The sequence below is a fragment of the Anarhichas minor genome, unplaced genomic scaffold (assembly GCF_050575085.1).
Source record: "Anarhichas minor isolate MPS153535 unplaced genomic scaffold, ASM5057508v1 ptg000021l, whole genome shotgun sequence".
NCBI classification, from domain to species: Eukaryota; Metazoa; Chordata; class Actinopteri; order Perciformes; family Anarhichadidae; genus Anarhichas; species Anarhichas minor.
Window position 1 is genome coordinate 7,253,013 of NW_027466467.1, and position 9,111 is coordinate 7,262,123.

The 9,111-nt window shown below is 41.9% G+C and overlaps 1 protein-coding gene across 1 annotated transcript; it reads right to left on the bottom strand.

Moving 5' to 3' along the window:
- On the bottom strand, positions 1-8,678 carry LOC142954666 (inter-alpha-trypsin inhibitor heavy chain H3-like). The gene is made up of 22 exons (XM_076095823.1): positions 8,395-8,678; positions 8,094-8,123; positions 7,850-7,873; positions 7,112-7,266; positions 6,924-7,028; positions 6,639-6,801; positions 6,348-6,458; positions 6,075-6,203; positions 5,715-5,831; positions 5,462-5,630; positions 5,219-5,344; positions 4,632-4,813; positions 3,668-3,853; positions 3,421-3,560; positions 3,032-3,192; positions 2,821-2,847; positions 2,646-2,714; positions 1,978-2,091; positions 1,616-1,817; positions 1,346-1,518; positions 517-628; positions 1-397 (listed from the first exon to the last, which is right to left on the bottom strand). The coding sequence occupies exons 1-22, from the start codon at positions 8,506-8,508 to the stop codon at positions 259-261; spliced, it is 2,748 nt and encodes a 915-aa protein (XP_075951938.1). The 5' UTR covers positions 8,509-8,678; the 3' UTR covers positions 1-258.
- Positions 8,679-9,111: the final 433 nt, after the last annotated feature.

The window sequence follows — 9,111 nt, forward strand, 5'->3', positions numbered from 1 at the left end:
TGTAGTACAAGTGATTCTGCTCACTCTCAGTTCCTCTCACTGTTTTGGAACAGTGTTACTTACCATTTTTTTATAATTCCAGCAACTACACTGATAGAAACTGTGAAATTGTCGATGCAATACTGGGAATGAAGCCTGCTTGCCTTTGGGTACAAGATATCAGAGCATTCATGGTTGTAAGTACAGACAGATTTGAATATTTATTGTATGAATTCAAGTTAATTACTTCTGTGGTAGACATGGATGCTTAACCTGTTTTTAAACTGTTTTAAAAAGGCCTGACACAACGTAGTCCGTTGCTTCTCCGTCGATGAGGCCGGTTCCATTGCTGTGAACGAACCAGCAGGGAACGTTTTCTCCTCTCTTCACATCCCTCCTGAAGTCTCTCTGCCAGCCTCTGTGGACCGAGACAGAAACGTCACACAGACCCAGTTATTCATTTAGGACACACATTGCATGCAAACTCTTCCACGCTGAGATGGGGCACACGTATCTGTGCATGTAGGTGTAGTATACCTGGTCACGTTGAGCTCCTGTCCTTTCACATACATGGTGGCGTCCGGTTTCTCTGGGACTTCACCTGGACGCAGGTCTGACACCTCATATTCAACCCCGTGGTAGAACTGACCTGGAGGACAAACCACCATTTAAAGTAAATATCATTTTAGAATCAAATCATTCAGGCCCTGTAATTCTCCACCAGTAAATGCCAACTATCTGTTATACTGTATCCCTCTGTTTATACTATATGAAACATGAATCATGTAGACAATTGTTTGATTATGTCTTCGGTTTAGTAACTTCTTTAAACCAGATCTTGTTTAGAAAATCCTTCAAAAAATCATCAAATCTGACAAATCCCCACAGGAAATTCCTCCTGTGAGTGTTTGTGAAGTAAAGTAAATCTAGTCCTGTTTTGTACAATTTTAAGGTCTCACATAGGGAAACTGTCCAGTTTAATTTGAAGCCACAAATAAAAACAATGTTCTTATTTCTGTAAAGCAGAGGGGAGCTGCAGATTTAGATGGCAGATTCTTTCACTTTTCTTATTTTATATTTTCCTAAGTGGGTGCACAATGAGGTGGACTTCTGTCTGGGCTGGAACTACAATGTGCAATTGTCAAATGTTCACGATTATGACTTGCCAAATGTACTATTTACAAAGCGAACTATAAAATGAAGTACTCTGCTTAGCCTCTGAGTAAATCAACATCGGGCCAATCCCCAAACAAAGTGACGGATATAACGGCAATCCATCCATGGAATTCAGAAATGCAATCCACATCACTTGTTTTGACCTGCTATTCAATTTTAAAACATGCAATCTATGTGTGTCATGTTGTACCTAGCAGGCCGTGAACAGTCGGGGACAGGAGGTGGCTGTCCAGGGTGTAGAAACCCAAGTAGTCCCGGTGGTACGGGTGCTTCGCCCACACTTTGTGTAGCAGGATGACAAACTTGACCGAATCCTTTAGAGTTACTGTTAGGCTGCGATCCTTGGTCAAGAAAAGATCCACGCTGGAGGAGAAATAAGGGGAAGGAGATGACAACTATTCATCTTGAACTGGATTTTAGTTTTCACATGTAGAGAGATAGATCTCTTTGACTTCCTTACTTGGGTCCTTTGACAGAAGCTGTATCAGACCACAGCAATTTGACCCGTTTGCCGTCCTGGAGCACTGAGATGTCCTGAGTGCTCACCTCCAGCCTCACCCCCAGAGTCCGGTGGACGATGCCAAAACGGCAAAAGTAGGTGTTAACTTTACCATCAGGAGCAATCTTCTTGTCTCCGATGATTTGGCCATTGACCAAAATACCTGAGGAAACAACGTGGGATTCAGTCACTCACTTTTTAACTGCTTGGTATGATTTACCAACACATAAGTGTCCAAAATCCCAGACTACAAGGAGTCCACATGTGTAGTGAAAAGTCAAGGGGTAAAAAAGTCATGATGATAATCAGGACTCAAGGCTGACCTTGTGTTGGGTCTCTGACCAGGTTGAAAATGGTTCCTGGTTTATCGTTGATATTGAAACACAGTGCGTCCTCTCGGTCAGGGAGCTCTATCATGAAATGAGGATCTCCATCCACTGCGGGTGACACCAGTAGAATGACAGTAACAAACACAATGGAGGTTAGTTTGTTCTGCTGATGACAACATGTCAACAAGACTAACAGTCTACAGTCACGCTAGCTGCTCTGTGAGGCTGCACATATAGACACAGTGGTGCTTCTTGCTAAAAAAAACAGCATGTTAGTAAACATCAACATACTAATACACGGATGTTTAGCAGGTGTAATGTTTATCATGTTCACCATTTTAGTTTAGCGCGTTAGCATGCGCTAATCAGAAAATACAGTTGAATTTGATGGGAATGTCATTTGTTTTGCAGGTGTTTGGTCATAAACTATGGTATTGGATCTATCAAGTATGAGATATTTCACTACATAGGTACAGATTTTGACCTGATGATGGCGCTAATTAAAAGGTCAGGGATCACCAAAGTCATCAGGACTCATGCTCTGAGGACCATGAACGTCTGCAATAAATTTCTTGGCAATCTATCTAATGTCTGTCGTGACAAACTGACAGACATCGCCATCCCCAGAGCCATGCAGCTGCCATTGCTTAAAGTGTACTTACCTAAATATGTGGGTGTTGCCGGGCGATAATACATAGGGGGTGCATTCATAGGAGGTCGATATCGATGTGCTAGAAAAAGGAACAATTCAATTTAAAATTGAAAGCAATACGGTGAATTGACTTAATCCCAGAATTATATTTTTATGCTATATGGTTACAAAAAAAACTGTCTTACACATTCTCTCTGCCGCTTGTCTTTGCTCTGTCAAAAAACAACAACAGATGGACAAGTTGAATAAATAATATGTTGAAAACATGAATAAAATAGTCAGTACTGCTTGTGAATGTATTACAGTATTGCTTTTCAGAGAAAAAGCTTGACGGCAGCCATGATCAGGAAAGCCTGCAGAGTTATCACTTTTGAAACCCTCTCTTTCCTCCCTCACCCTCAGTCAGTTTATCAGCGATGAGAGGGCTGCCTGGTCCGTCCTCAGTATCAGGCTTGGTGACCACCATGGAGGTGAGGGGGGTGACGAAGCTGTAATGCAGAGACATGTCCAGGGCCTTGGCTGTGGCGTTGGCTTTCTCGTCTGGGGCTCCACTCTTGCTGCAAGAAGGAAAATGTACCAAAGTTGCCACATATGACACTGACATTCAGAAAACCACAACGGAATCTATGAATTAACAATACAAGATTAATCATGGGCCCTCAGTTGGTGGGGAGAAGCACAGTGCCCAAAAAGTATCATTAACAAGGTGGTCATGCGACCAATGGGAAACAAAGATGTCAGGTGAATCCAGGTATCAGCTTAAGTGAAATTACTGAATAACAGACCTCTTCTCCAGTAGTTGCTGGATGGTGAGGTACGCCCATAGACGCTCTGTGAAATCCCCAAAGATGTACTCCTCATTTGGGTACATCACGTCCCAGTCCAAAGCACTGGCCTGGCCCTGCACCGTGAAGTCCTCCTCAAACTATAGGGCAGAAAAAAAGAGGATTTGTAAATAAACAGAGTAATAAACACACGTCCTCCCTCCAACTCAGCATTGTCTCTAAATTTCTGCCATTTCCTTCTCCTCACCCCTTGGCCGAACACTTCCACCATGAAGTTGCCCAGGTCATTGTCCATCAGCCGACCGGCCACCACGATCTCTGAGCCGTTATACAACTGGGTGTAGTGGTTGGTAGTCAGGGAGTCCACTGCGTTGTCAGGATAACGCAGATCCACCTCTGAAAGTAGAGGACTGGCCACCTCCTGAAAGAAACCCTGGAACAAATGCAGACATACATTGAATTACATGCATTTGTAAAACATTTCTATATAACTAGTTTTTATTGTATCTAAAATAGTTTTTTACACAATTGTAGAAGAATGTGACATTTATAGACTGCTGCAAGGATGACATGTTGGCCAACCAATGAAGTAAGCATCGCACTGGTTCCCTTGACAAAAAGTCAATGTGATTTTTGGATTGCATTTTGGATTTCTGCAGAAAATAAGCTCAGTGGCAAACCCACGGTCACGATACTTACACGCTTTGTTCAGCAAGATAACTTTCACAAATGAACCCAGTTTTTATGATATTTAAAGGGTGAATACAATCAGCAGAAGTAAAAAGCTAACGTTAGCCTTTAAACAAACTACACCACGGTCGTATGATTTCGAGAATACATAATTTGGCTGTGAAGGAGGACTAGTCGGTGTGATAGTGTTTAGTAGTCCCATTCAGCCACCTGTTAGCAACTGCCTTTTTTAAGACACGTAAAAGCTTCAACATTCAAAAGAGGGTTATTTACTGACGTATTTTATTTCGCAGAACAAAACATTAAAATATCCTCAGCTTGTGTTAACCACAGACCTTATTTGAGGCATCTAATAAAAAAAACATTACAAAATAGAAAAGGTGAGGGAAAAGGAATTGCTTTAGGGTTTTAGGACACATTCCTGCAGCACTCTATCTCTATACATTAGCTGGTATTATTTACATTTAACAAAAATCTTAAAGAATTGGTTTGAAAATATATTCATAGCCTTGAGGCTCCACCTGAAGTTGAAGGACTGCATCTGAACCCTCAAAGATTCTGCGGGCCACTCCCTTGTTTTGTTTGCTCATCACATCCAGGAAGGAGTAATCCACATCGTTTCCAAATCCAAGAGAGAACAGAGACATGTTTCCTCCGATGGCAGACTGAACATTCTCCTGAATCGTCTTCAGGTTGGACTCCCCTACATGTACACAAGCAGGCACACAAGTGTTATGTGTGAGCATATAATGACAGCAAGCAGTTTAAACAAGACTTAAGTTACTCAACTTACTCAACTTAAGGTTTTTCAAACTTTGATTTATATTGTGTATCAAATTGCTGCAGTCACAAATCTGTAGGGGATTCAGCACACTAAAGGTTTGTGTTAATTCACTTTTTTTTTAGTTCAACTTTTCAATCTTAAAAGGATCTTCCTCAGGTCCTCAGAATGAACATTTCTCTGGATGGACGGGAGGGAAGTCTCTCCTTCAAAGGCACAGATACAACATGCGGGAATTGAATGCTAAATAGAAAGTACATAAATCAAATGTGCACTCACACAAATATACAGTGGGTCCTACAGTATGTACACACTCTGCATGCTCACCAGAATTTGGCATTCCATCAGTCAGTAAAATGATCATATCGACGCTCCTCTCTGGAAGCTTCTTCTCCCGCCTGTCTTTGACCAGCATGTCCACGGCTCTCAACACTGCACTATTAATATTGGTTCCTTGAAGGAAAACACACAACAAATCATAAAATGTTTAGTATGAGAGTGTATTTCTATCATTTAAGGAGTTTAGATGACATTTAGCATTAAAGTTGTAAGACTTATTTTTCTATTAACCTCCATATTCGAATATCTGTCTGACATAATTCATGCCTTCAGCCACCATTTCCTTTGTTGCTTTGGTGAGTGATTCGTTCCAATATTCAATCCTGTGATCAAACTGGATGAGGGCAAAGTGGTCCTCTTCGTGGAGTTCTAGGAGGATGGTCAGCAATGCCTGTCGTGTCTGCAAGGAAGGTCAGAGGTCAAAATGTGTGCATGCGGGCCTCAATAAATCGGTGACACATTAACTGTCGGAACGGTCTCTCACCTGTTCTATCTTTGTTCCCCTCATTGATCCGCTCCTGTCAATCACAAACGCCACATTCTTTGGGACTCTGGGCAGGTCAGGGGGAGCAAAGAAGTGCACAAAGTATCCGTTCACAATCTGAAGGGATGAGAATCAATGAAGAGCAGTAATGTACACGAAAGAATGAAAAGGCAAAAAACTGCAAGAATTTCCCCCTCTAAAATGTTGTTGATTCATTTCACATTTGTCAATTTCTCAATTTTATTATACAACTCAGCCTCCAGAAAAACAACATTACAGTGAATCTGCATAGTTTTACATGTGAAGCCTGATTCAAATGTGCATTCATCAGCAGATACTGAGTATTTAGTGACAGCTGACCTGAACGTCCCCGAGGCTGTTTGCTCGCTTCACGTCATACTTGATGACAAAATCTCCGTCGATGAGCGTTCCATCACAACCTGGACACTTCCTCTGCTCCTCCATAGTTGGCGAGAAAGAGATGTGTGCCTGACAAAGGGATAGCGATACGACTAGTTTAGCTTACTCTTGTTTATTAGATCAATCATTTTATTGAATGTGGAGAAAAATAAGTGAGGATCTGCAAGACGGATCAGAGTCAACTTCTTTAATAAGGCCTGTTGTATCGTGTACCTTGTTGTCTGAGACTGTTTTCTTCACCAGGGGGAGCAGCTCATTGGAGAGGAAGGTTGCATGGGCATCCACATAAGAAATGCCCTGAGGCTCATAGATGTTTGTCACAATCTGTCTCCACACACACAGAGAGAGAGAGAGAGAGAGAGAGAGAGAGAGAGAGAGAGAGAGAAAGAGAGAGAGAGAGAGAGAGAGAGAGAGAGAGAAAGAGAGAGAGGCAGGGATCATTTGTAAGGTAAACCACACATTCAGAATATCTGAAGAGAGATTTGAACATGAACATGGATTCACCTGAAACTCCTGCACCGGTTGTTTGGGTTTAACTCGAGTCAGAATCTCATAATGGCCCAGTTTCCTCTGAAGGAGCTCCTCGTAGGTCAGAATGAAAGTCACGTTACTTTCAGCTGCGATGTTGACAGACACGGAAAACTTCTCCATCTTCCTCCCAGAGGCCCTGTGATGAAACACAGACACCAATGACGGCCTCTCATGTCAACACGATCTGCCCTAAGTCAGTGAAAGTTTAGATGCAGTATGCTTTTTTGAATGCGTATTTCATTCTGTGTTATGACTCACTTGACCAGTCCAGCGGTCTGTCCAGAGGAAACAGCCTTCTCATACTGTTTCTTGGCTTTCTCTTTCTCCTTCACCTCCCCAACATACACCTCACCATTAATTTCCCTGTGAGGAACAAAGACACTTGTCAAAAGGTGAAGAAACACAGGATCTATTCCAATAGTCACATGTACTATATTCTGACTGACATGCTGAAGTTGACGATGAAGGCCGTCTTGGGCAGGTCCACTTCGAAGAAGATTTCCTGTGAGGAGTTTGCCTTGTTCAGAGCCCTGGAGGTCATGACGGTGTGGGCGAAACGAGACATCACCGTGCAGTCCACTTTCACGCTGTACACCTCCACCTGAGACAGAAGGACAGGGAGCGATTGAAACACTAGTGAAAGCCTTCTACCACAAGCATTTCACATACAGCAGTTTTACACAATGAAGCACTGTAAGATCTGCTGTGGTTTCAAACTGAACTGCACCTGGGTCCAGTAAACAGCATGCTATCCTGACTGCTGCCAAAGAAAACCATAACACAACTTTGACTTTTTTTTTTTTTTTGAAGGGCATTACGTCACTGATTCCACATTGGGAGTGTTGTGTGAGAGCGATTCGGTGAGTCAACCTGGGTGCTGTATCCAGGGATAGTGTGGCAATTTGAAAACTAAACTCCTTTTCAGTTAATTTAGTTATTCTCAATCGTTGTATTGACAGTATTATGACCTGTTTATCAATCTGCCAGAGAAGCACCGATATATTGATTAATAGAGTTTATCATTCTTCCCTTATCTTTTTCTGTTCTGCTCTGTTAATTTGCTGCTTTTCTTTTATTTGCATACCGTTACCCTTACAGGATAAATAAAGTTGCATTGAACTGAATATTTCTAATCACCATCATCATCAATACATACAAACAATACTAACAGATTGTTTTCTTACCGTGGCCTCAGCCGTACTTCTTTTCTGTAACAAAGAAAAAAGAAAAGGGAGATTCTTCTTGCAGTTGGAAAATCAAGACTGCGCAAATCTGGCAATTTTATCGGCCACTGTTGCATCATGCTACCAAATAATATGAATTATCAACATAGCCTAGTTTATTTTTTCACATATTTCACACTTTGGAACAACATTTATAGTTTCATGTAAAAGGACTGTCCGTCTTTAAATTGTTTCTCACAAGTACCTGCAGTGATTTGGCAGCTCCTCTTGTCTCCTGAAATACAAATACAGCAGATGCCAAGATAAGCATTTCATGAACCAACTTATCACAAAAAACAGCATTACATTCTGTGTCGTATATACGTACAAAGAGCAGAAGTTAGAAGGCATAATGTGATAGTAAAACCAAGTAGCATTTAAGTTCCAAACTACTTTGTGCAGAGATAATTTGGTGAAATCAGGAACCACCAGAGAAAATTAATACTTTCGTATAAAACAATGTGGTTTCCAAATTAGGCTCAGAAAAGGTCAGTGTGTGAAGTTACCTGCAGAGCTTCATGGCCCCCGGAGATGACCAGAGCCCCCCGGGCCAGGCCGGGCAGCCAGAGGCAGGCGCTGCCCCACAGCAGCAGCAGTGCAACACCCTGCAGTCCAGACATGACCAAACTTCCACTGAACAGCGTCTGACTTCAGTGCTGAGAAAAAAAGCTCTCTGTCCAGGAGGAGGAGGAGGAGGAGGGACAAAAAGTGTGTTTGTGTGTGCATTGGCCTGGAGTATTGACCAACAGACCTGAGCTTAAAGTGCAAGAGGCCCTGAAGTGTAAACATTGGTGAAAATATCTGTGCCTGGGCTGAAAAGTGTGTGAATGTTAGTTGGGTTGACACTAAACTTAAACCTAACAAGACGTTTGGTAACATGCAAACACCTAGAGCGTTTGCATCAGTATACATTAGTTATATTATTTAGTTTAGGCAAATACAAACACAGTACAATACGTCACAGCAGTCGGTTCATATTGCAGCAAGACATCTGTGTTGCTGTATCTGTATTTACGATATATGTTGTCTATTTGTTTAAATAACTGTCAGTTACAAGATATAGGTTTATCGACATATCACAATGTCTTTTGCTGTTTATGAACGTTTTTGAATAATCAGCAGATAGAGACATGTGCTGGACTCTGTCACTCAACTTTCCCTGCTTCACTTGATGTCGGTGTTTATGTTATTTCCCAATTACCGGAGAGCAAACAGTAGAGGAC